Raw genomic sequence first — 26,063 nt, forward strand, 5'->3', positions numbered from 1 at the left:
CCTATGCAATTTTCAATGCCACATGATTCACATCTATCATCTTTCCTTTCTCAAAACCTTAGGTAAGTTTTATTTTACACCTGTCTCTGATCATTTCCAGTCCAAATTTTAGCCTGTTTGAATAGACTATTTTTAAGGAGAGTTATCACAAATTTTTAAATTTAGACACTCTTTTGTCTTTTTTGTAATAAGGACAGATTTATGGCAGTTTGCAAGGATAAGCACAATAGAAGAACATAAAACAAATAAGAAGTAGATAGGAAGTTGGAGAAAGGGATTCGGAAAACTGGAAAATAGAGTTGAGCCAGAGGTCACGAGATGGACAGGACATAAAATGGGTATCGTGAGAGTCTATATATTTATTAAATGTAGGATACAACTTAGACTTTAAGATTCTCGAATTCAAATTTAAGCAGGACAATCAGTTACATTTGTTACACTTTCAAAAAGAAACAAACCGGGTGCTTAGAAACACATCATCTCCAACTCAGCAGAGAAGACATATATTGTGTGCATCCTGCTACCCAAACTAACAAGTCCCCACAACATTATTTTAGGAAAAGCCACAATGAGTTTCACTAGGTTGTTTCAACTAGTATCTTTCAAAATATCAGACTGAAACTGTGCCAAAGAGTGCTTCAGGACGAACTACCCAGGAGAAGGTGGCAGCAAGGAAAGAGATGGATTTTATGGAAGCCTTAAAGCACAGCAGTACCTCAGAGAATTTGATTTGGGGGGTATTTGCATATGTTTGTGTTTATCATAAAAAATGTCAACACCAAGATTACAATTTGTAGTGCATAGTTATGGTGTGACACTTTAAATTTGTTATAAGAATCTATAGGTAGAATTAAATAACACTATGAGGCATTATAAGAAAGAATAAATTGGATCTATTAAATCAACCTTTTCTCATTGAACGCACTCTCCTGTAAAATGCTATATAATCTGACTACTGCTAAAGAAAAAAGGGAAGAAATCTTAAGAAGTAGTCAATGGAAATACAATGGTCTCTACTTCTGGCAAGATGATGACTTTTTTTTTTTTTTAAAGAAGTAAAACAAACAATCTGGAGAAAAAGGAAGGAAAGAAAAGAAGCATGCCAATTTGAAAAAGCAGGGGTAAATTTGGGGCGGGGGGAGTGTCCATGAGCTCAAGTTTTCATTTCCAAGTCCTTAAGGGACAAGCTGAACCAAATGTTTGGGTGAAAAAGTTCAGAGAGAATTGGGTTTGCAAACATAACAAGAAATGCCACAAAAGGGAGAGGAAAGGATTAATCATCCTGGGTCACAAAACCAAACAACTGGGACACCAAATTTTGCTAAACTCATTCACATGATACAGCAGCTGCCATATTTTTCTCGTGCTCTTTTCAGGCAGGAAATAAATATCGCTGACCACAAAACCTGTCAGTGTTTAATGTGATCTTACTGTGGCAGAGTGCTTAAATGGGAACATGCCCAGGAATATGGATGCAATTAGTGTGAATAAAGGCAACCCAGGTTCCTGTAGCTTAACCTTAAGGAGACCCCATGCTGCCAATGGGAGCACAGTCTCCTCTCAGCTTCTCCTCCTCTGAGTGCAGTGTTAGCACATTCACGACTGCCTAATGTGGACCAGATGCAGAGCCAGAGAGTCCTTTGGAAATACATTTGACAGCACACTTTGAAATTTTTCTTGACCTAGTAAAATTACTAGGCGTCAATCTTTAGGAAACAATTAGAGAGGAAGACAAAGATTTATGTAGAAAGAAGCTCATCACTTATTATTAATAATAATGAAAAATTAGATACAACCTACTGTCTAATAATAGAATGATCAAGTGATGATGCATATACTTGAAAAAGAGCATTGAATAGCCATTTCAAGTAATGCTTTAAAGAATATTTAATGGTGTAAGGGCAGCATTTCCCAAAGTGTGGTCTGTGGACTGCTGGAGGTCCTAAGACCTCTTCAGGGGCTGTAGAAATTCAAAACTATTTTCATCATAATAGTAAGACCCATGGGTAAAAGATTCCTTCAAAGTGCAAGCTAGATCAGTTAATTTTTATTATAACAGACTTTTTCACTGTGTTGATATTTGCAGCACTGGTGCAAATGCAATGGTGGGTAAAAACTGCTGGTCCTTTAGCAGGAATCAAGACAATGCTATCGAGTTGTATGTTGTATTCGTCACCACCATGTGCTTGCAGGAAATTTTTTAGCAAGTCAGTTGCATTTAAAAATGACCTCGAGGAGGCAGTAAAAATTATTAATTAACTCTCAACTCTTCAGTACAAGTCTTTTTAATTTTCTGGGAAGTATGCATAAAGCACTTTTGTCCCATATGGAAGTATGTGTTGTCTTGTGGAAAAGCACTATGAGACTGAGTTGCATGCTAAACTAACCACTTTTTCATTGACCAACATTTTTATTTGAAAGAATAAAAGGCACACTATGGTTATTCAGACTAGGGGATTTGGCAGACATTTTCTTACAAATGAATGAAGCAAGGCTCTTAACATCAAAGAACACACCTGACAGCGTCTCTTCCCAATGGTCAAATTCACACTTTCAAACAGAAATTAGAATTTTGTAAAACTTTGGTCCACAACATCTTCCCAATTCTTTAAAAACTTGTCTGATGAAATACTTTTTGTTATATTGCATATTGAAATGTTTCAACACTTGACAAGCTGCATCACTCACCAAATCAATATTTTCTAATTGAAAAATTCATGATGTTAATACAATCACACATGGGTAAATGACCCATTCAAAGTGCAAGATAGACCAATGAATTTTTAATATAACAATATAGAAATTTTACTGATACAGTTTCCAATTCCACATTAAGAAACTACCACAATATCAAGTTTTGGTGTAGTATAAAAATATCCATAAGTACCTAAAAATCTATGAAAATATACCTCCCTTTTCAAAATATATATCTGTGTGAGATTGAATTTTCTTTATTATACTTCAGTCAAAGCAATATAGCAAAGGTTTTAATGCAAAGTATGTATGATTATCTCGTGCCAGCCCTCACTAAAATTTTGTTTCAGTGTATCTCTGTACTACGCAGCATTGCAGCATCAAATATGAGTAACTACTCATTTATCTGGCAAACATATACTTTTTAATAATTTTTTTCTAGCTACCTCTTGTGAATTTCCTTTCTTTTCTTTTCCCCTATGAATGTGATACCTCAAAATTCTACAGTTGGTAAAGGTCATTTTTCATAAAATGTTACCTATATTTTATATATGTTTATATTATGTATTTATATATATAAAATATATTTTCATAATATGTTATGTTTGTTAACATGTAGTGGATTTATTATTATTTTTAAATGAACTGTACTAATAGTATAATTTAAAATATTTCTTAGTTTTAACTTTTAATATGATAAATTTTGATAGTTCCAACCACATTAAAAAAAGCTCTTTGGGGTCCTCAATAATTTTTGAAGGTACAAAAGTATCTTGAGAGCAAAAACTTTGAGAATGATCAGTATAGGGAAATAAGGAGAAAAAAACTTCATAGGCAACAATTCAAATTTCAAGATGAAAAGGCTGTGTTTCTGTGTGCATGTTGATAAAAGTTTGGAATTTGATACATCAAAATGGTAACAGTATACATCTCTTGGTTGTGACATTAAATATAATTTTAAATTCTTTTCTGGCACTGTGTTGCATTTCCCAAATTCTATTCATTAGGTGGTTGTATATCAGAATCTTAGGGTAGGGGTGATGGTTTTACAGTTTGGAAAAGATCACAAGGGATTTCTCTGCTTGAGCTCCTCACCTCCATCCTGTCCCAGCTCCTTGTAAATCATTTGCCTAAAAGATAAGATCCACATCCCTCATGATCTTCATTTTTTCCATCTTTCCTGACTTCCTTCTTTTAGCATCTCTTCCCAAGGTCTATCTGCCAGTCCTGCTGCTCTACTTCCAGTTTTTGGATGGGACATATTTTTCCATAACTCCTGCTTCCACTCTCAAATGCCCTCCTCATCGGCCAGGACCTTTGCTAGCTCTGGAGCCAGATAAAGCACTTCTCTTCTTTGTACTCCACTGTGTATTGTGCATTTTCCTATCAGAACATGTAATGCTTTTGTTAATTGGAATGAAATATTTTTCCATGTAAATTGCTCCATATGAAAACTCACTCTAAATTCCTTATTGAATTCTCTTAGACACGTAATCTCTTTGGTTAAAAACTGATTGCAATATTGAAGTTAATTATCAGTCGTCATGATTTCCCGTAGCAATCACCTAGCAACTTGCTGCTTTTTAAACCTTTTGACAATTTGAAGTTGACAACCCTATGTAAGAATCTGTCTAGAAAAATGGACTTAGTTGCATCTATTTATTTACATTCATGTCTCTCCCACGTGAATGTTAACTTCTTATTGCCAGAGCTAAAGTCTTTATTTTATAATTTATTCAGGAAACATTACTTCAGTCCCAAGTATGTGCCATGTACGCTATTACAGAGCTACTCAGAGTGTGATGTATGATGGTTCTGCTCTTCTGTTTATCGTCCCATGGTGAGATAAATACAAGAATTGAGAATAAGTGTCTAGAAACATCTGTAGCAGTTTGACAGAGTAAGCTTATGCCTGTTAATGCTAAGAAGAAGAAATTTGGACTAGTATTTTATGTGTCTTTTAGTTTCATTTTCCCAATAATTCTTACAAACGCATTGGTATGTGATAGATTGAAAACAAAACAAAACAGAGCCGGTCCTTGGCCACACATAGTTTGAATGACTGTGCTACTAACACTGGGTGTTCAAATATGAGTAAATACTCATTTGCCTGGCTGACTTCTGCTTTTCATTCCATAACTTTTTGCTAGCTACCTCTTGAAAGTATTCTTTCTCTCCTTTTCTCCTTAGAAATGTGATACCTCAAAGTCTCACAGTTGGAAAGGGCCAAGTACTGTATAACTTTCTCCTATCAGAATGAAATATTTTTTCACATAAATTGCTGTATATGAAAACTCGTTCTAATTTGCTTACTGAATTCTCTTAGACACATAATCTGTTTGATTGAAACTGATTGCAGTGTTGAAGTTAATTATCAGTTTTCATGACTTCCCTTAACAATCGCCTAGCAACTTGCTTCTATCTAAATCTTTTTAGACAATTTAAAGTTGACAACACTATATGAGAATCTGTCTAGAAAAATAGACTTAATTCATTATGACACGGATATTCACAAATTCATTTAAATATACCGTATTTTGGATTTATTAATATATTTAGCTAGAGCTCTCTTGGATCTATGAATAAGTTCATTTTATAATGGTTAAAAAATTAAAAACATCAATAAAACGTTTTCTTGTAGTTATTTTAAGACAACCTATTTTAAAAATGTAATTAGAAATTGTAAGCACATACAAGCGCATAATTAGAATTCTATCTATCTAGATATCTTAAAAATAATCGTTCCCTGTTGACCCTCAGTAAATTTCCCCCCATTTTTTCTTACCTGGCCTATGTTTTATTCACACTAAGCCTGCTGTCTCTGTCACAGCTTGTGCCTTTACACACGTTGTTGCATCTCCCTGGGATGCTCTTCCTCCTTTTCATCTGGTGGATTTCAATCCATGAATTCAGACTTGAGGGAGGTGGCACATCCTCGCTAAATCGTCCTTCAGCCTCCCTGCCGTATTCTTCTCCCTCTGAAGCAAAGTCTGCTTCTCCTTTACCAGTGTTTTTCTCCAGTGCTTTGTAGGAAGCGACTGTAACGTGCTTAACATATGCTTGTTGAAGAATTGCTATTATTTGCTTTTCTATTTGCCTTCTCCACCCAAGTGTAAATTGTTACTTGTTTTTGTATTTCCAGACCCTAGCACAGTGCCTAGCACATAATATGTACTTAATAAACGTTTGCCGGCAAATACATGAATGAATCACTAAGAGTTTCTGTTTATGTGTTTCTTGTTGACAAAGATGAAAATAAGCTTATGAAAATAAGGTCTTTTAGATTCTGTTGACATTTTGTTCTTTGATTCATTAATAAACTAGAAATTCCAACAAACAGACTGTGATACTTGTAAGAGTGTCTTTAAGGATACTGTTAAGGAGAAATTGTATGAAAGATGACTTGAAAGCAGAAAAGAGTGTATCAGGAGGATGACAAAGCAGTTATTGAAGAAAAATTATCAAGCTGCTCTTATCCTCTTTCCTTCTAAATTCCCTACCCTTTAGTAACATGAATAAGGAACAACATTTAGAATTCTGATTCTCCAGTCAAAGGTGCTGAATGTGTTTGCTGCATGCCTTGGCAGAGCTACGCGATTCACTAAGAATCCACACCTCACTTGCCTTTACTGCCTTAACATCCTTCCTCATTTAAACAGGTTACTGCTTTCAAGGAGCTACTCTGATTTCCCTCCAACACTTTCATCTACTCTGATTGCCTGGATACAAGGAAACAAATGCAGCATAGAAATATGCCGGAGACTGAAATGCTGTCTTCTTGCTGTGTAAGAATTATAGTGAGCAGAGACAAGATGCTGAAAAGCACCTTGAATCCTGCCCTGGGGACTATTTCTGCCAAACACTCACCTGGATTAATATGGTGAAATGGCTATCAACTAATTAGATCAAATAATTAGAACATGAGGCTATATACAGTAAAGTGCTCTTTACAATTTTTACACAGATTTTATTTCTTAGACTATTTGAAGTCTGAGTCCAATGACAACAGATTTGAAACAACGTGGGATAGTCAGCAACAACAATATACACACGTACGCACCAATGAAACTTGCATTATTCAAGACAGATTCCTGACACATTGCCTGTAAACTGATTTTGGATTGTTAAATAGTATCTTAAATGATCAGGGAATTGGCTATTTAAAGAACCACTAGATATTTAGTAAAAAAAACAAATCATTTTGAAGTTCATGTGAAATTTCTAATTTTGTTCTTTTGATAAATATAAATATCACTTTCTTGAAAAGAATTCATCTATACACTCATATGGAAATGACTTCTCTAAGAAAAATAAAATGAAAGTAATAATACCCTTTTAAATAAAATTGGTAATTAGATTACCAATCAGGTTGATTAGATTAAGTTGTCAGATGCCAGGTGCTGTTTTCGGAAACTTCAGAGCAAAATCTGTCACACATATAGATACCCAAATTAAATGGTTTAGTGTGAGGACAATATCGGGGAGAGTGAACATAGTCACTCTTTTAACAAAATTCAATTTCCTGGCTCCCAGGTTTTTTGATGCTCATTTTTTTCCATGGATTATGAATGCTTATACTTGCAGGTGTTTGGTACGCTTTAATATCCTTTGTTAATATTCTAGGATTTAAGCTTCTGATTATGTGCTGATTTTGCAGCCCATCATCGACCCCAATAATGACTCTGCCAAGGGTCGTATTTGTAGGCATCATTTGGGATTCCTTTATTTGCTTTCAGCTTCCATAAGTGAAATGAAGGTCATTCAAGTCGGATGGAAGTTCTTCAAGAATACCCAACAAGGATATCCCAACTTTCAGAGTCATCTGCAAGGATTCTAGCATGAACAAATTCTGGAGAATTAAAGCCAAGTAAAATAGTGCTCTGGAATATAAAATGTTCATTTGGGCTCCAACATCCTATTGTAGACAGGCTGAGAAATTCAATTTAACAAATATTTACTGAGATGAATTCCTCACTGCTATCTGTTGAACTCAGGGATATAAATATGAATAGGACAAGGATCCTGCCATCATGAGCTCACAAACCGGGAGACATTAAACTGAAAGGCAATGTGATGAGTGAAAAGCAAGGCTGAGAAAAAAGTGCTTTGGAAGCTCAGAGGTATAGGAGTGGTTACTTCTGTCCAAGGTGACCTGGGAAGATTTCCAGAGGGCACCACCTTTGTGGTTAGCCTTTGTGAAAGTCTTCCCTTTTTTTATTTTTGATAGTGAAGGAAGAAGTAAATCCAGCATTTCTGGAAATTTGTTTTATCTTCTTTGACCAGTCAGTCCTTCTTGCCCATTATAGTCTGGAAAGATGGCAGTTGGCATAACTCATTCTGTCTTGGGCGTATTCAGCCCATAGAGTCTGAATTCCAAGGCTTTGATGTGTTATTGCAAATCCACAGATCCCAGCCATCTGATTTTCATCTGTCCTACGTTTTATTTATGAAATACATACCATGTGTTAGGCAAGGTGCAGCATAAACAAACAATGCTCTCCCTGCTTCCTGGAGATTTCTCAGTGAATAGAATTACAACTGAGTCCCAGACATTATTGTTTTTAACCATCAGTAAGTTGTGTGGTCAAGACCATGAGACAAATAGATTTGCCAAGTGTCTGGTCTAATATTGAATTGTAAGTTAGGCACTTGTTTATTTTTTAAGACAAGCATTAACTGTCTCAGGGAATTGTAATGCAAAGATAAAGTTAGGACACCCCTCAGTCAGTTAAAAGACACCCTCATAACTGAAAGGCTGCAAGCAGTTATATTCCAACCAGGGGAAAACTCAGGGCCCAGAGAAGCAAGCTCGATATTCTATTTGAATCATGCAATTTTGAACCTGAGAGAGAACTTTAAAATAATTAATTTATCAGTTCCCCTTTATGTAGTACGTGTCACATTGTTTATAAGAAAGATTAATTTAGGCAACAAACATTTTAATTTTATAGTTACATTTGATATTAAAGGTATAATGAAAATATATAAATGGCACATCAATTCCATGATTTCATGAATATTGCTTAGGAGAAGGCTAGGGGGAAAAAAGTCTTTTTAAAGATAAATAAATAAGAAAAAAGATAATAAACATAATACATAGTTATGCCCGAAATTGTGGGGGGTGGCCTATAAAATGATAGAAGTTTGGGAAAAACTGACTTAGTTCAAGTTCCTCATTTTATATATAAGAGAATGTATAATATCAAAATAGATTTTTCTCCCTATTTCCCAAACCTGTCTTTCTTCCTGGGTTTTAGTATCTCTGTTAGTGGTGCCATCAACGGTGCAGTCACCTGAGTACCATACCCTTGGATCAGCTTTGACACTCACTTCCCCTCATGTCCTGTATTAAAGTCAGTCACCACTGCTCAGGTCCGAGTGCTCCTCCTCTCTCATCTAAACCTCTTGAACAGGCTTATGTTCTCTAGACAGGCCAATCTCTTAATCTTTTCTAATCTATTCTCATGCTCTGCGTTCTTTTTTAAAATACAGACATGATCTTATCTTTCTTCTGCTTAAAATACTGTCCTGGCTTGTATCAGTTAATGCCCTAGCAGTCAAATTGGGAAATTTGAGGAGTATTTGATAAAGTGACAATTTACAAAGGAATGGCCAGAATGTAGAGAAACCACAAGGGTGGTGCAGTCGGCTGGGCCAATGATATCAGGCCTATTACCACCCTAGGCTGGAAGGAGGAAGAAGAAGGGGTATGGGAGAAGGGAGCTGTAGTGACCGTAGGGGCTCCCAACAGACTTCTAGCAGCCAGCTGGAACTTCACTGCAGGGAGGAGCCAGGGTTATAAATACCCGGCCACCCTCTCTTTCCTCCCTCAAGATGACCCACTTTGGCCAAAGGTAACATAAATTCAGATGACAAGGGAGCCTGTTAATGCAATCCATAAACGTCAAGTCTCCGCATCCATCTCCCACCCTTCTCCATCTTGTTTGGTGGAGAAGGGTGGAGGGTGGATCTTGGAGAAAGACAGAAGATAGCTAGCACTCAGCCCTATATTTTGTAATGAGTTGAAATTTCCTTAGTAGGCATTGAAAACACTTAACCACCTCTCTACAACATACTTTTCTAAGTGTAATTTATTGCTTTTCCTCCCATATTCCATAGCGATGTGAGTCATTTTTGAAACCATAAGTTTCCACATGCTCTGTTATTTTCCTCAGCCCCCTTTCCTCATCTCTGCCTGGTTTCTTCATTTTTTAAGTCTCAACACAGATACTACCTGCCCTTTGCAGCCCTCTTACTCCTTCCAAATTGCTTGCTCCCCAGAATATATCGCCTGCATGTGATATATCGAGATCTGCCTGTGCATCACTCGCTCCACTCTGACTAAGAGGAGCTCTGACTTCATGAAGTCCCTGGTCACAGGGTAGGGAGTGGGACTCTTCTGAGAGAAGTGGAAATGTGGCTGGTTTGGGACAAATGCTCCTTTTCCTTTGAGTCCTCTCTTACGGGCCTTTTCTACCATTTCAGGACAAGAACACACAGGTGAGAATTAAAGGAAAAGTATCAGGGAACAGGCTGCATAGACTTCTCTTTAAAACAGAGTAAAAGCAAGAGGAGGAGGAGAAGGAGGAATCATCACACGTGGTCTAATCCCGCTTCGAAACCCTGTTCTCAATTTCCCTTTTCTAGCTTGAATGAACATTCAGCAGGATTGGCAGAGCGTGGCCATTATATGACAGGGGACTGACACTGCAGAGTTAGGTTCATGGATCCTAACAGCTGTACTTTTTGTGGGCAAATGCACAAGTGGAGAGAGCAAAGGTTTGCAAGTATTATGAGGCGAACTTGGTCATCGCCGCTAATGGAATTCCAGTTTGCTGAGGCTCAGTATTCATTTCTGGGACCAGGGCAGGCTCACTAGTGACACTCTAGCTGAAAATGCAGCTGAATGCCTTGAGGCAGAGAGTAAGTGAGGTTTTGATTTTTGCTAAGGATAAATATTCATTGCTGGGCCCAGGTTAGGCCTATCCAGAGATTTCAAACTAGAAATACGGCTGAACTTCTGCCTCCAAAGCTCCACATTATTATACAAGGGTCTGGTAGAGAGAATATGATATTATCGGGATAGATATTTTATTTGGGAGCAGGGCCACTCATTCAAGAATCTCAAACAACAAGAACATCTGTACCTCCCATGGGGTTATAGGCAGCTGGTCCGGCTTTTGAGATTCTAATTGCGGTCTTCCTTATCACAAATATAAACAAAAATCATTCTTTCCTTCCATTTTACTCCCAAAGTTTTTTGGTTTACATTTCTCCCCTTACCCTCATCATAGTCAAACATATTATAATTGAGTACAGGTCTGAAAGAAGGGGTATCATCTTATATATCTTTGAGATCTCTCAAGACTACTACATAGAAAGTGGTAATAAATATTCGCAGACTCGAATCACGGGTGATTCCCAAGATCACACTCAGGCCTTATAGTTTCTTACTCAGCAGTCTTTCTAGTGGTGCACCCACTTACTTACAATCCTATGAAAGTGGAAAATTTTGGGAGCTAAATTAAAAAAAAAAATATTTGCATAGACATATCTTATTTCTCAGCATAACTAAATGAAATATGTTTGCTTATTTTTAACTTTTGTTAGTATATTTATTAAACTAACACAATCCTTCAAGAGCAAGTGCCATAGTGGAGTGTAATAAACAGCGATTTATTGCCAATTTTCCCCAGGCAAAGATGATATAATCTAAAATGGAAAGCAGTGGGTTTTATGTGGCTTTAGGCAAGGTAAGAATAAATAGTTTACTATTTATTTGTATCCTTTCATCTTGATTTCTAGGTATAAGTTTGATACTCACCTCTACTTTCTAATGCTATAAACAACTCTAGAAGGCTGCCATATTTATTATTTCCTCTAAAGTGTCGAGTGAAGATATGATGGGTTTTGGAACATGGGTTCAGGTATAGTGGATACCTTCCAGACACTTTTTATGATGACCCCCATGCCCACCACTACAGTGCCTTGTATGGGGTCCCTACAGCCATGTTTGTACTATTGACACTGCCCCATATCTCACCCACAGTTAATTTGACCAGAAAAGGGATCGTGACCCTTTTCGTGGGCTAATCAGAAGGTCTTCCTTTGGAATATGGAACAGGGACAAAAAGACAAAGAAGATGTCTCTTCACATCTCTGGAGACATAATGAGTAACTACCATCCGTCCTTTAGGCAACACCATTTTTAGACAGGGAGCAGAGGAAATATGTCCTCAGAGAGAATCACCAAGCAGAGAAGCAAAAAGAAGCAGAGACAAGAGGCAGAGGAAGAATACTCCTGGGTCCAGGCCTTCCTGAGGCCCAACCTCATTTGTTCTTACCCTTGAGCTCTGAGAAATGTGCATTTTTACACTGAATTCTTTATTTTGATTAAGCCAGTTTGAGATGCTTTCTTCCCCTGCAATCAAAGTGTCCTCACTAATACATTAGGTGGCAAGTAGCTAACAGAAGGGTCAGAGAATGTATAATAAAATCCGGGAACCAAATCTCTAAAAACAACTTTAAGAGGCTCATTGCTGTGGTTAGTATTGTCTGAGCATGCAGTGCACCATCCTGTGTTTTAAAAAAATTAATAAAAAAAGTTTCTTTCAAGTCGCTGAAGGGCCTCTTATGCTACAGATTCTTTTTATAAAATCTAATGAGAAATCTTAAGGTTAAGGTTTATTTAGAGAGGGTGATGAATTTCCTGCTTACATTAATTCCTGTGTATCTCAAAGTTTTGGTATTATTTTCAAGGTGAGTCACTGTTATTTCATTTAACCGTCTCTTGGCCCAACATTATAACTTGTTTTAGGGCTTAAATGATTTCATGCAAAAAGACTTTTTAAAAAATTTGACATGTAATGTTTTCATTTAAATGTAATCAGTAGACATAAGCAATGTTTTTGGTGATGCTCAGAAGTATTGATAATATTCAATAAAGTATAGATAGTCTTTTGTAGTCATGCATTGGGGACCAATTATGCATTCAACTAGGGATGTTAAGATACTGGAGATGTAAGGAAAAGGACTGGTTAATATGGAAATAGTTAAGTAATAACACTATGTAATAGCTCTATAACTGTCTCTTGAGGACAACATTCTGACAACTCAGTGACTAACCCTGAAGGGATGCCAGGAAATTTTTGCCTGGTATCAAAAATATATGCCAGGCAGAGTGTGTGAAAAGCCATGTGTTTTGGGGGAATGGTGAGATTTTTCCCAAGGGTAGGGTGTGGAAATTAAACTCGGTGCGGTGGTCTTTAAACACTGCCACTTGAATTTTTCCTAAAATACTTTAGAAACACTATGCATCTCCTTTTACATTTTCAAGTTAATATCTAAAATTTTTGTTTTAAGTTTAGTGGTTTCAAAGGATAACATTTTTGAAATTTTTTATATCTAACTCCTTAAAATTATGGAATTTGTCTCACATCTAACCTAAATAAGAAAGCTAGTCGTGCTATCTATGCAATCAGCCTAATCAAACTTAATTTTCAGAAAATGACTCACTTCATTGTTCAACTCTAATTGATATGTTGAAACGTGTCCCAAGGCAATCATCTCAATTAATTGTGATTTCAAATTCTAAGTGGGAAAGGAGAGAGAAAGGGAGAGGGGGGGAGAGAGAGAGAGAGAGAGAGAGAGGGAGACGGGAGAAGAAGAGAAGGAGAGGGGAGGAGAGGGGGCAGGGAGAGAGAGAAACCTGGCAAAGATTTATCTCTAGTTTCCTTTTCAATATTGCTTATCCCAAATCTCTTCTTCTGCTACATGAGTCTCTTTTTTGGGGGGCTGCATTCTCAGATTATCCCTCTATTTGGCCTCCCCAAGGGGATTTCCCTGCCCTCTCCCTTGTAATGTATTTTGGTAAGATTCAGGATAGGTGTGAGGTAAAGAGGACATCTGTGAAAGAAGAAATGAGAAAGGAGAAGCAGCAGGCCAAACATTCTCAATCAGAAGAGAATGTAAGAGATTTGAGCATCTGTAAAAGGATCCTTTGAGGCTCTTTGTGCCATACACCCTTGAGAAGTCTCTGAGGCCTCAGGGTAAGCATCTTCCATCTGAAGACCCCTAGTAGAGGGAAAGGTGGTAGCTCTGGGTTTGGTCTGCCCCAAATTTGGGCTGAGGCTGGTCTGGTTCCTTTGAGGGACACCTCTTGTCAGCCCTGCTAGTGGGAACTTCATCACTGTGGCCTCTGGGCAGGGTGTGCAATGAGCGATTCAGGACATCACTAACAGAATTGAGAGTATAGTCTTGAGTGATATTTGTTTGGGGCAGTAACAGGGAATTAAAACCTTTTGTTTTGAGATTTTAGAAATCATAAGAGAAGGCACCAGGGAGAGGGAAGAGGACAGGGAGAGGAATCAGAGGGTCAGAGACAGAGATGCCATCTTGGATCTTGTGCATTGGACCTCACTTGTCTCTGCTGGGGAGCGGAGACTAAGACTTGGGTAACTGATGGACTGAGGCATCCCAAGAAGGTGGTTTAAAAACATGAGTGCTTGCTTTTTTCTTACAATCATTTATTTATACCGTGTTCTATCAACCTTCCTTCCTTCCTGGTCCAGTTCACATATCTTGGGCAAATTTCATAAGTGTATGGTCACTTTTAATGATTAAAAGTTCATTTTTAATGGTTAAAACTTAGTGCAATCCACTTTAAAGCTGCCAGGTAATATCAGATTCTAACCTGTATTTGTATCCTGCTTTTCCCCATTTCCGACTTGATATTTGATCATGGCTGCAGCTTGGAGTAGAGTGGAGGATGAAGGTTATGGTCTGCTTCTGAAACACCTCCACCCCAACCCTCTTCAAGGCTTAACTTTGAGGTGTGGATACAGAAAAGAGGGGGAAATGGAAGGCTGGAAGCTTCTTATGTAACTAGTCACCTGTCCTTAGTAGGGAGGCACCAAGGGGTAGTGTAGTTCAGACTTTAGTGGACTTTTCATTTGGTTGTGGCCTCCATGGCAATAGTGTATGGATTTCTTGTATGTAAGTGGTGTGTATATGTGCGTGTGTGTGTGTGTTGTGTGTGTGTGTGTACATCAACTTCATTTGGGCCACCTCTATCACTGAATACATTTTAAAAGAAAGGCAGTGTCAACCTTCAGCTCAGCCCTGCCCCCAGTGCCCTTTCCAGGAGGGGCATCACTTCACCTGAACTGGCAGCTGCCTGTACAACTCTGTGACTGCAGTTTATCTCTATTCTCTGTGCTTCTTCATATGGACTGAAGAAGGAAACCCCAGGTTCTCTTCCACACCTTCAGAGGGTCATGCATGACTGGAATAATTCCCACTCTACCTCCCGCCCTCCTGTTGTTTCCAGGTACATTGTACCATAGTCCTTTTAAGCCCAGCTGATACAGGATGCTCCTATGGCCATCCACTTTCAGAACACTAATAAAAAATTGTCTTTATGTCTATCTGCCAAGGGTACATGTGTGTCAAATATTTCTAAGAACATTTTCTACATGCTGCTCTCAGGCAGCCCAGGAAACAGATTTTGCCCCTTTCTCCTAGGCATCACCAATCTTAACTACTGATTCTCTTGGGGCCCTTCTATCATTTGACTTTTGATAGTGCTGGTGGTGGTATCTTCCTCTCTTTCACTGGGAAAAGTAAAAAATTCTCACCACAAATACTGTATTACCCTAAAGACAATGACTTCAAGAATGCTTTCTCCTCTTTTCTCTCTGGTTCTCTCCTTATATAGACTGGAGAGATGAAAGATTGGGTGATGGCAAGAGAGACGGCTCTGCTTCCTTTGGCAAGCCTCAGGGGGTTGTGTCTGACCCCAATTATTGGTGGTCTCTGGCAGTTCATTAAAATGTGTGGTTCTTGGAGATTCTTATTTGAGGAATGTAGTCAATTTCACTCAATTTCTTGTGAATCTTGTGTAAGAGGGGTTTTTATTGTCAAATTAGAGTTCTGGTTATCCTAGTAGGAAGATAAAAGCAGCTATATCTAAGCTTTCCATCTCAAATAATGAAGTTACCCTTTATTCCTGAGACTTCAAAGGTAGGTTCCAGGATATGGAAATGAAGGGCACAAATATCTCATGTGTTAAAGTCAATGTATCTAGGTAAAATTCTATGGAGAATTCTAGCAAATGGTTGAAAGAATGGAATGGATCTGGAGATTAGAAAAGAATTTCAGTAAGAGAGAGAGATGATCTGAAGCCACCAACATATGGATGGCACTTGAGACCATGGAAATGAATGGCATGTCCCATGGAGAATGTGGGGAGTGGGAAGGGAAGCAGACACAGAGGCAAAGCTGGGGAATATCAGTAAGGGATGGGAAGAAGGAGAGAAGAATACACTAAATTTTTTTTTAAAAAGGGAGAGAGACAGAAGGAAGATTCAGAGAAGATGGACAAAGAACTCAGGAGAGGGAAAATAGAAACAGAGTTTAGCAAAGAAAGAAGTTGAACGGTGGAGAGGAAGGGAAAGTGTAAAATTGAAGAAGAATGTTAGAACTGGAAGACAGAAAGGAGAGGTGGCTTGTTAGTTTGTGACAGAACGCCATCAACATTTGCCTGAGAGGTCTCACACCAGCCCCAATGGTGTAGTCTGTCCAATACGAATTTGGAGAAGGTGTGGAATTCAGAGTCTTTCTGAGTACTCTTGCTGGTTGTGTTAATATGACAACGTGTTCATATGTTGTGATGATTAATTTTATGTGTCAACTTGGCTAGGCTAAGCTGCCCAGTGGTTTGCTCAAACATCAGTCTAGACGTTGCTGTGAAGGTATTTATAGATGTGATTAGTATTTACAATCAGCCAACTTTGAGCAAAGCAGATTACCCTCCATAATGTGGGTGGGCTCATTCAGTCATTCAAAGGCCTTTACAAGTCAAGACTGAGGTTTCTGGAATAAGAAAGAATGCTGCCTCAAGACTGCAACATAGAAACCCTATCTGTGTTTCCAGCTGATAGCTTCCCTGGTGGAGTTTGGACTCAAGACTGCACCATCAGCTCTTACCTGAATTTCCAGCCTGCCAGCCTGCACCACAAGTTTCAAGCTCACTAGCTCTCACAATTGCATGAGCCAATTCCTTAAAATAAATCTCTCTCTTTCTCTTTATTAATATATTATACTAATATTATAAATAATATTATTAACATAAAGTAGTAATTATTTCATTAATGTTAATAGATATAATTTGTATAATTAATATTATATAATATATTAATATAGAGTATTAATATATCTTATTATTTATACATAGAGATCTATATGTTAAGCTTAAGATTTCTTTTCTTTTTTTCTTTTTTTTGGTGAAGAAGATTGGCCCTGAGCTAACATCTGTTGCCAATCTTCTTCCTTTTGCTTGAGGAAGATTGTCACTGAGATAGCATCTACGCCAATCTTCCTCTATTTTATCTGGGATGCTGCCACAGCATGGCTTGACGAGTGGCATGTAGGTCCACACCCAGGATCCAAACCAGTGAACCCCGGGCCACCAAAGCAGATGAAAGGAAAATATAGAAAATGAACTGTTTCAGAAAATTGGTCTGCCACAGTATATTTTATTCAGTGATCAAAGGTATCACTTACCTTCCTGGCACTTTTCTGTTTGCAAGAAAACACAAGACCGAGACTGTAATATGAGCCATCAGGAAAGCTAACCCAATCCCCAGAAGAGTCCATATATCTGGAATTTCAAACCAATGAAAAAGATAAATATGCAGTGAAAAATGTTAAAGACTCAAAAATCAAACAGTTTGTTTAGTTACAATGTCACCTACCATTCTGAGGGTACGGAAAACCTGCAGTAGGAGGGTTAACCTTGATGTGGCATCTATTTCCTTTCCATCCTTGTCCACATCTGGAAATGAGATAAAATGTGATAGTTGAAAAAAAAAAGGAAGTGGAAACATATTTTAGCAGTATTGTCATGGAATAAAATGATGAAGACCAACAAACAATGAGATACCAGGAATGTATCTCATTCCTGGTAACTTTGATAAGAAACCAAAAATGTTAAACCAAACAAAAACAAAATTAAATTTTATTATTTTCACATTATTGTGTAAGATGATATTTTTCCAATATTTATCCTCTTCTTGACTTTATCTGTAAAGTGAGAACTTAAGCTCCTTTATTGATTTCAAAAATTGAGCTGCTTTTCACCAGTGTCCAATATTACTTCAATTATTCATCATTAGTCTCAAACGCAGAGCTGGCACATTTTTTTTTTCATTGAGTTAACAACAAACACCTAGATACAGAGAACAGGTTGGTGGTTACCAGAGAGGAAGGAGGGGCTAGCACATTTTTAAATGTGAATGGATTTAAGTTCTTTCAGATACCGATGGAGAGTATTTAAATTATAGATTAACAGAAACATAAATCAGAGAGCATATTTATTTCTTACTACAAAGGTGTCATCCTTCAAGTGCATAGATTTGGAATCAGATTAATAATCTCATTGGATACACCAGCACTCCTACTAGGATTTCATTAGCTTTGCTTTATTTAAGAACAGACATGATGAAGCTTGTAACACTGGGAGCATCCCCTTTGATATGGATGGCCTTCAGAAAGATCAGAAATGGGGACCATCTTGTGCCTTAAAGGGACATGAGGCTTATTTCTAAGCAGTAATGTGTCAGAATTTTTGTGGTTTAGTATGTGTTTGCATATGGGCGTGAAAGCTTATAGACAGGTTCTTGTTTACCGGAAATAACAGGATACACATTAAGAAGGATTTGGTTGAATTTCCTGTCAAGTTCATGGTACATGCTACAAAGTAGGATTAGAAACTAGCTTTTGAATATGCGTCTTTAAAAGCCGTGTGTGAGAACCAATGCTTCTCCAGCACATGGTTATTGTATTTTTCCTCAATGTCTTGAATTTGAAAATTTCAGTGCTCAGTAGCAATTCCTTCACAAAAGCAATGGCCTCTTTAAAGATAAAAAGTTTTGAGGTTCAAGGAGGTCCATAAGGATGCCTTCTTTCCTAAATAAATATTCTTTAAAAAGTGGAAATTTAAGACAGTTTGATTTTTTTGATGTCTGAAATAAAAGTTAAAATAAATTAAATTGTTGAAGATTAGGGTATTTGTTTTTTATTGTCACAGCTCTTAGTCTTTGTCAGTCCTCGGTTGGCAGTGTGCTACATGTCATTCTTTCACATGTGCACACACTGGTGTGGCCTAGAGAGAGGGGACACTTTTTTCATTCTGGGTAATTTGGCTCCTTGAGATTTTGAAAGTGCCACCTCACGGGCATCAGGATGGCAGTAATCTTCACCTTAGGTAAATTGTAAGGATTTGAATGTGCCTGTTAAGATAAATTCCAGTGGGAAGTATCTTGGAATGTCAGTTAAAAAAATAACGGAGGAAAACCCAAACCAAATGGTGAAACAGTATGAATGCCATCTATCTATCTTTCTATCTAGCAGCTATCTACCTATCTTCTATTTGTCTGTGTGCACGTGTTTATTTATATATCTAAAACATAGTGATGAACAAATAGAGTTTTGACAGTTCTTTGGGGAATTCAACTATACTGAAAAAGTTTTTAATGTTAATTTTACAGAAAATAGGTATAGAGCCTATGGATAAAAGGAAAAGTAAAGACAGGCAATTTGTTTAGTTGATAAAAGTTTACCCGTAAAAATAAAAATAATAGGAAATAACCTTCCTTCCAATAGGTACATATATACATATCACTCAATTTTTATTTATTTATTATTTTACCCAAGACCACTTATGTTAAATAGATCAAAGTGATATAATCCTATCAGCTAACATGACAAAAGTAATATGAAGGAATGCAAAGAAAAGGCTAGTCATTTTCTTTATTATTTTTCATATGCAATCTGAGTAGGGAAGCTTAGATATCTCATTCAACTATTCATTTCTTATTAGCAAGTTAGCAACATTAGCATAACAAATAAAAAATAAGAGAATATCTAATCCTGAAGAGATAATGCAAAGATTGTCGTTTTTAGTAGTAGTGTATTGGCTGTTTTCATAGTTGTTGGGGGTGAAGGGTTAAGGGTTAAGGCTCTCGTGGGGAGAAATAGAATAGGGAAAGTGGATGAGATACTGGGAGGAATTCAGTGCGCTTTGGTGAGGTGGAGGCCAACCAGAAGCCGGTCCAGGGGAGGCGTTCTAGGCACAGCCACATTCTAGGGGAGCTGGCTGGTGGTTAGAGTAGGGTGGGTGTGGGGAGTGCTGATAGTTATCTGGTGCCAAGAATGAGATTCCTAAAAGAACGGGGCCATGAGACTCACCTTATTTGCTTGACAATTAATTAAGGACTAAAACTGCCCTTTCTAGGTAATCTCTTAGTTCTTTTATGACTAAACAGGCTGACTGTAATTGCAATTTTACCTCTTGTATAATCCAAAAGGATCCATAAAGATGGTAAACATTATATAATACTTGTGCTAAGTCTAAAATACATCATCTAAATTAAAATGGTTGGCTTTTTTGTTTTAATGTCAAGAAGACGGAAAATAAATATTTGATGTGATGTCACTATTTTGGAGTTCTGACATTTTCATAGTGAGTCATTAGCAGCAGTTTAACCAATAAAATTAACTGTTAAGCTTAACAAAAGGGAAGAAAATCTCTTGTTTTTATTCAAAAAGCACCCATAAGCAAAAAGCAAACGAGGAAAATCTGATTATTTTAAGCTAATTTGGGGCTGAGTGTTTTATCCTATACCTAGTGAGTACAACTCTAACATTGGAGCATTTCAGCCTTATTTTTGGAACTACAGAAGTTCCAACTACTACCCGATTATGGCGCATGCTCGGATTGCCTCCTCCAAATTCATTTAACCACCCATGCTCCTTCCCTTCCCTCCACCAAATCGTAAACATTTCTATGGTTTGGTTGGGAATGAACCCCAACCTGACCTTTAGGATTATCTCATTCCCCTGCTGTGGCATTTTGCCTCAGGACCCTGTCCATCACCACATGGCATTCTTAATCAACAAGCATTGATTCATAGATTGACATGGACATAGGTTTTTCCAGTAAGAATTTCATTACCAAGGGATACATTTTGACGGATATTTGTGGTAAGAGACATCCTCTCTCCAACTCTGATGTGAAAAAGGAAGCATGTAGCCCTGTTAAATTCAGGTCAGTCCTCTTGCTGCCATTTTGCTACAAAAGCTAGCTTGAGGATAAAATAAACTAATAGGAAGACAGAGTCTAGGAAATCATTGGGAAATGGAGGAACAACCTTAATGGCATTGCAAACTTCTCAGTCAGTTCATGTTCCAAGCCTGCTCTGCACTTAGACTTTTTAGTTACACGAATCAATAAATTCCTTTATCAATTGAGCCAGTTTGGGTTGAGTCTTCTGTTACCAGCATGCACAAAAAAACTAGTTTTTCTACTCTTCCATTTAGATTCCTGAAGTTCTCTTCATTAAATAAATAATGCTTTGTTCATAAAATATTTATTGAATATCTACTATGTACAAGGTACTCTGTTAGATATACAAAGGATGGACAAGACAACTCTGAGAATTTTTAGGAGCATAAACTTAAAGAAGAAATAAAAAGCACACTCAAAAATCACTAAGATACAAAATAGAAAATAAAATATATGAAGTATGAGAAAGATTTAAAAAAGTGTCAAAAGAGAGGATGAAAGAATTGCTTCAAGAATTTTTATTTTTCCAGATCCGGAAAGTGAAAAATGTACAATCTCAACTAGACATGTATGGAACAGGTGACATATTAAATTATGTTTATTCCAGAGAATGAAATGTTTATATCTTTGTATTATACGACAATGTTTCAGAAATCATGTATACCTGATGGAATCTGGAGAGAGACATTCAAATTATGTTCAAATTGTTAATGGGATCCTAAACTAACCTCTAGATTTCCCAGTTCTTTACTGCAGTATATTTTTTCTGCCATACTTACTCTAATCTTTTAGTGGTTTTTTTTTTTTTTTTTTGGTGAGGATGATTCACCCTAAGCTAACATCTGTTGCCAATCTTCCTCTTTTTTTGCTTGAGGAAGATTCACTCTGAGCTAACATCTGTGCCAGTCTTCCTCTATTTTGTATGTGGGATGCCTCCACAGCATGGCTGATGAGTGGAGTAGGTCCACAGCCAGGATCTGAACCTGTGAACCAGGGTCACTGAAGTAGAGTGCATGGACTTTAACCACTGGACCATGGGGTTGGCCCCTAATCATATACTTTTTAAGGACCTAGAAGGAAAACAACAGAAGCAGCATACATTTTTAATATATTCCAGATTAGATTTATAATTTAGCATTATAGAAGTAGACTTTTTTCTTTTTTGGTGAGGAAGATTGGCCCTGAGCTAATGTCTGTGCCAATCTCCCTCTATTTTGTATGTGGGATGCCGCCACAGCATGACTTGATAAGTGGTATGTAGGTCTGTGCCTGGGATCTGAACCTGTGTGTGAACCCTGGGCCAGCAAAGCAGAGTGCATGAACTCAACCACTATGCCACAGCGCTGTCCCCAGCAGTAGACTTATTTTTCTTTTTATTAGGCATTTTCACAGGTACATGTTGTGATTATTAAAATCATGTATACTTTTTTGTTTGTAGGAGTCAGTATCATTCTACGTTTACATTCCATGCTTTGGAAAACTACAATATATTAAACCCAATGGGAATTAGGACTGAACACTTGCTATGTGCTAAACAGTATTCTAAATGCTTTAATATATCATTTATAACACAATAATGTTACAAGATAGGAATCATTTCCCCATTTTATAGTTGAGGAAATAACGGTTCGGAGAGGTCCAGCAGTGAGTCGTGGGAGGACATTCTGAATGAGATGTTAGCCTCTGTCTCTTTGGCTCCTCAGGCGACACCTGTTCACTAAATGGTTTGATTTCCTGTAGTCTTCCTAAAGTGGAATACGGTTGTTTATAAAGGTAGTTAGCTTTACCATTTTGTCTGTTAGGAGAGAAACACTAGGAGAAACTTCTGGTCTTACTGGTCTGAAAACGTCCATTTATCACATTAAGCTTCGCCCTGGAAACGTCTCTAGGGGTAGAGGAGGCAGAAGGGGTGCTGGGAAAAGACTAAGTAATACAGTCAGGACGCCTGCATTTCAGGCTAGACTCTGCCTCTTTCTACCTAGGTGGCTTTGGGAGGGGCAAATCACTTTTGTTTCCTATTTGTAAACAGTAATAATTACAACTCACTCCCCAGAATGTCTATGAGAATTAAATGAAACAAAGCACATGAAAGCACATTGTTAACTGTGGAGTGTTATCTCTGCCAAGCTGTTTAATACCCAGTCTTTTGCTTTCTAATATAAAGCCTGATCGCGATGTTCCCTGCTGGCCTTATGCCCCCAGGCCCTAACAGACTGGCCCTCCAGGGAGCTGGCATCCCATCCTTGCCTGAGCATCACTTAAGACTTCTGCAGCAGCGAAGAGGCATTGCCACAGCTTCTATTTTCACGGCTTATTAATTATTCCATTTAAAAAAGGTCTTTACATATGAACATGCCTGGAGGTCCCTGATCCAGTTACACAGGTAGGGAAGAAAGAGCAGGTGTTGAAGATGCTCCCTGCCTGCGATGAACGTTGCTCTCCCCCGCATCCCCTGCAGTTTGTCCCCACAGGAAGTGCTCCAAGGGCGAGAAAGTAGTGCTGTCTCGACTTAGCATGAAAGCATTATCTGAGACCAAGTGTTTTCCGGACCCTGGGCTGAGCTTGTGCCAGTGGAAGGGGAGGAGGATGACTGAGGTAAGCCCTTAACGAGCCACCCTTATTGTCATGGGTGAATTCACTTTAACAGAAAACGCGAAAGGAGGAGAAGCCACTAAATAATCTCTGAGCCACAAAGCACTGAAATTCCACATTGAGTACCAGTGATTAATTTGCTTGGACTAATTTCCTCCTTGACTAATTAGCTACAGCATATTTTATAACATTGAGAAGTATTAGAGAGAGCCCACCTGAAAGAGAAAGATAAACGTCCCACTCCATCCATGCATAAGGACCTATTTTCTTAACACAAACAGGAGAAAGGGAGGAATAAAATATAATTAGACTCTTTCAGCCAGAGTCTACACCCTAACCTTTCCTAAATTTGAACAGGTCTTCTGCTATTAGTAGGTCATACCGGAGGAGTTAGGAAATAACTGATTTCTGGGTGCGTTTGGTAACACCCATTCATTACTCACAAACACCTGGAACAAAAGGCCTCCCGTCCTTATTGTCATCTGTGTGCCGGCTCCGGCTCCTTTGTCTCATCGCCAGGAAAAACAAATGAGGAGCCACACATTTTCTAAGCATATGTTCGCGGATTAATTTGGTGGAAACCGGCAGAGGGTTTACTCTGCTTTTTAAAACTACTTGAATTGTTCAAATAAGTCTAAAGTAGAAAAAGACAAATTAAGTGCGTATGCAGAGGCATGGTTATTTCATAAAAATGTTGGTATTTGCATATTCAAATTTAGAAGATATTATAAATGTAAATTAGCTGACCCGATCCAGTACTTTTCACCGATTCAGGATAATAGAGAGAATACATTTGATTGCATTTTTCCTAACAATTGTGAAACTAAAGGGAATCTTAATCCTATGTTGAAATACGACATTCCAAGCATCAGAAAGGGAAAAGAATTTTATGTTAAAAAAAGACGTATAGCCTAAAAACAATTTCTGAATTTTCATATCCATTCCTCTACTTCATCATCTCAATCACCAAAGTTCCGTCACTTTTCCTCCTAAACATCTCTAACATACTTCCTTCTGCCCCATCCTGCTTTGGCCATGTGACAAAAGGCCCTCGTCTCTCTAGTACTGTAACAGGCTCCTAAGTGGATTTCCTGCCTCCAGGCTGATGTCGCATTGTATAACTTCCCCGATTCAAACCCTTTACTACCTTCTCACAGCTTTCAGAATCCTGTCCAGATGAAGTGGTGTTACACAGAAGCTGTTTTCTGATACGGCGTCTTGATGGCACACCTGGTTTGATCTCTATTCTCCTTTTGCTCACAAACTCTACTCATACTTGAAGCCACTTCACTTGAGAGAGAGATTCTTTCACACTTCTAGAACTTTCCACGTCTATTTCCATTGGTTGGAAGATGGCTTCTCTCTCTATCAAGCTGGCTAACTCATAATTACCCTTAACGACACAGACCAAGTAACATTTACCCCTGGAAGCCTTCATTTGTGCCTCTGCCTGACTTAAATATACCATCTTTGGTCCCATGGTACCCTGCAAATTCCTTTGACAGCACTTAGCACACAGTTACTGCAATTGTCGATTTCCTTACAAATCTTTCTAGACTATAAATTGTTGAAGGGAAGGGCTTTCCATGTTACACTCTTGTATACTCCAATTAGCACAAGCTTGCTCATAGATATTTCCTGAAAATATTCATTATCATCACAATAACGGTAATTAACATATGGATAATGTGTTAGAATTATCAAAGCACTTTTATTTTGCAAATATATTATCTCATTTAATCATTAGAACAGTTATTTACAATTTTAGCATGTATCAGAATCACCTGGAAGGTTTGTTTAAGCACAGATTGCCGGGCCCTTCTCCAGATTTTCTGAATCAGTAGGTATGGGGCGACCCAAGAATTTCATTTGTACCAGTTTCTCAGGTGATGCTGACTTTGCTGGTCTGGGGTCACACTTTGAGAACCCCTGCCTTTAGAACATCCTGAGAGGTGAAGTGTTATTATTACCAATTCACAGAGAGGAAATTGAAGCTCAGAGAGCAATGGCCTGGTAAGTGGTGAATTCAGGTTTCTGAACTGCTTAGCTTGTGTTCTTATTGTACCATCTGAATATTTGTGAAATGTTATATTCCCTTCCCTCACAGAAAGCAGTGTATATCTTATGAGATTCTGTCTTTAGAGGATGGTCATTTCATTTAAAAATGCAAATCCCAGGACCCTGGGTTGCTTTTATTGCAATTTCTGCTTGAATTGGTAGTCAAGTTGCACAGAATTACAAACGTAGGAGGAAGCACGTTCCATTATTTCAAAAACTATTACAGCACCGTAGAAACAACTTTAATTACTTCAGAGTGGAAACAAAGCAGATAAAATTGTTCCTCTGCTTCCATATTGTTCAGACAGGTTGGTGTGGTGGTGTGGCTGATGTTGTACTAAAAAAATTAAAAAGAAAATTCCTGAAGTTGATGTTTTGAGCTTTCCACTTCTTTTTCAGCTGTTATGAAGTGATATTTCCCTGGAGTTGGGTGGGAAAAAAACGGAAGAAGAAATAGCAAAAAAAAAACAAATAATTCACAAACTGGGCAATTGAAAATGGGCTGCAAGTCAATAGAAACGAGGCTTGTTCTAAGATGAAGAAGGCAAAGGCATTAAATTTTTGCTGTGCAGTGTAGTACCAACAAGAAATAGGC

The 26,063-nt window shown here is 37.8% G+C and overlaps 1 protein-coding gene across 1 annotated transcript in view; it reads right to left on the reverse strand.

The window, feature by feature from the left end:
* Nucleotides 1-26,063, reverse strand: part of MALRD1 (MAM and LDL receptor class A domain containing 1) — a 648,353-nt gene that overhangs the window by 11,771 nt on the left and 610,519 nt on the right. The window contains exons 38-39 of the mRNA XM_070600827.1: nt 17,448-17,527; nt 17,257-17,353 (exon numbers count right to left, since the gene is read on the reverse strand). Coding sequence (XP_070456928.1) covers nt 17,257-17,353; nt 17,448-17,527 — 177 coding nt within the window. The remainder of the gene's footprint in view (nt 1-17,256; nt 17,354-17,447; nt 17,528-26,063) is intronic.

This window comes from Equus przewalskii, chromosome 30, assembly GCF_037783145.1.
Source record: "Equus przewalskii isolate Varuska chromosome 30, EquPr2, whole genome shotgun sequence".
Classification (NCBI taxonomy): domain Eukaryota; kingdom Metazoa; phylum Chordata; class Mammalia; order Perissodactyla; family Equidae; genus Equus; species Equus przewalskii.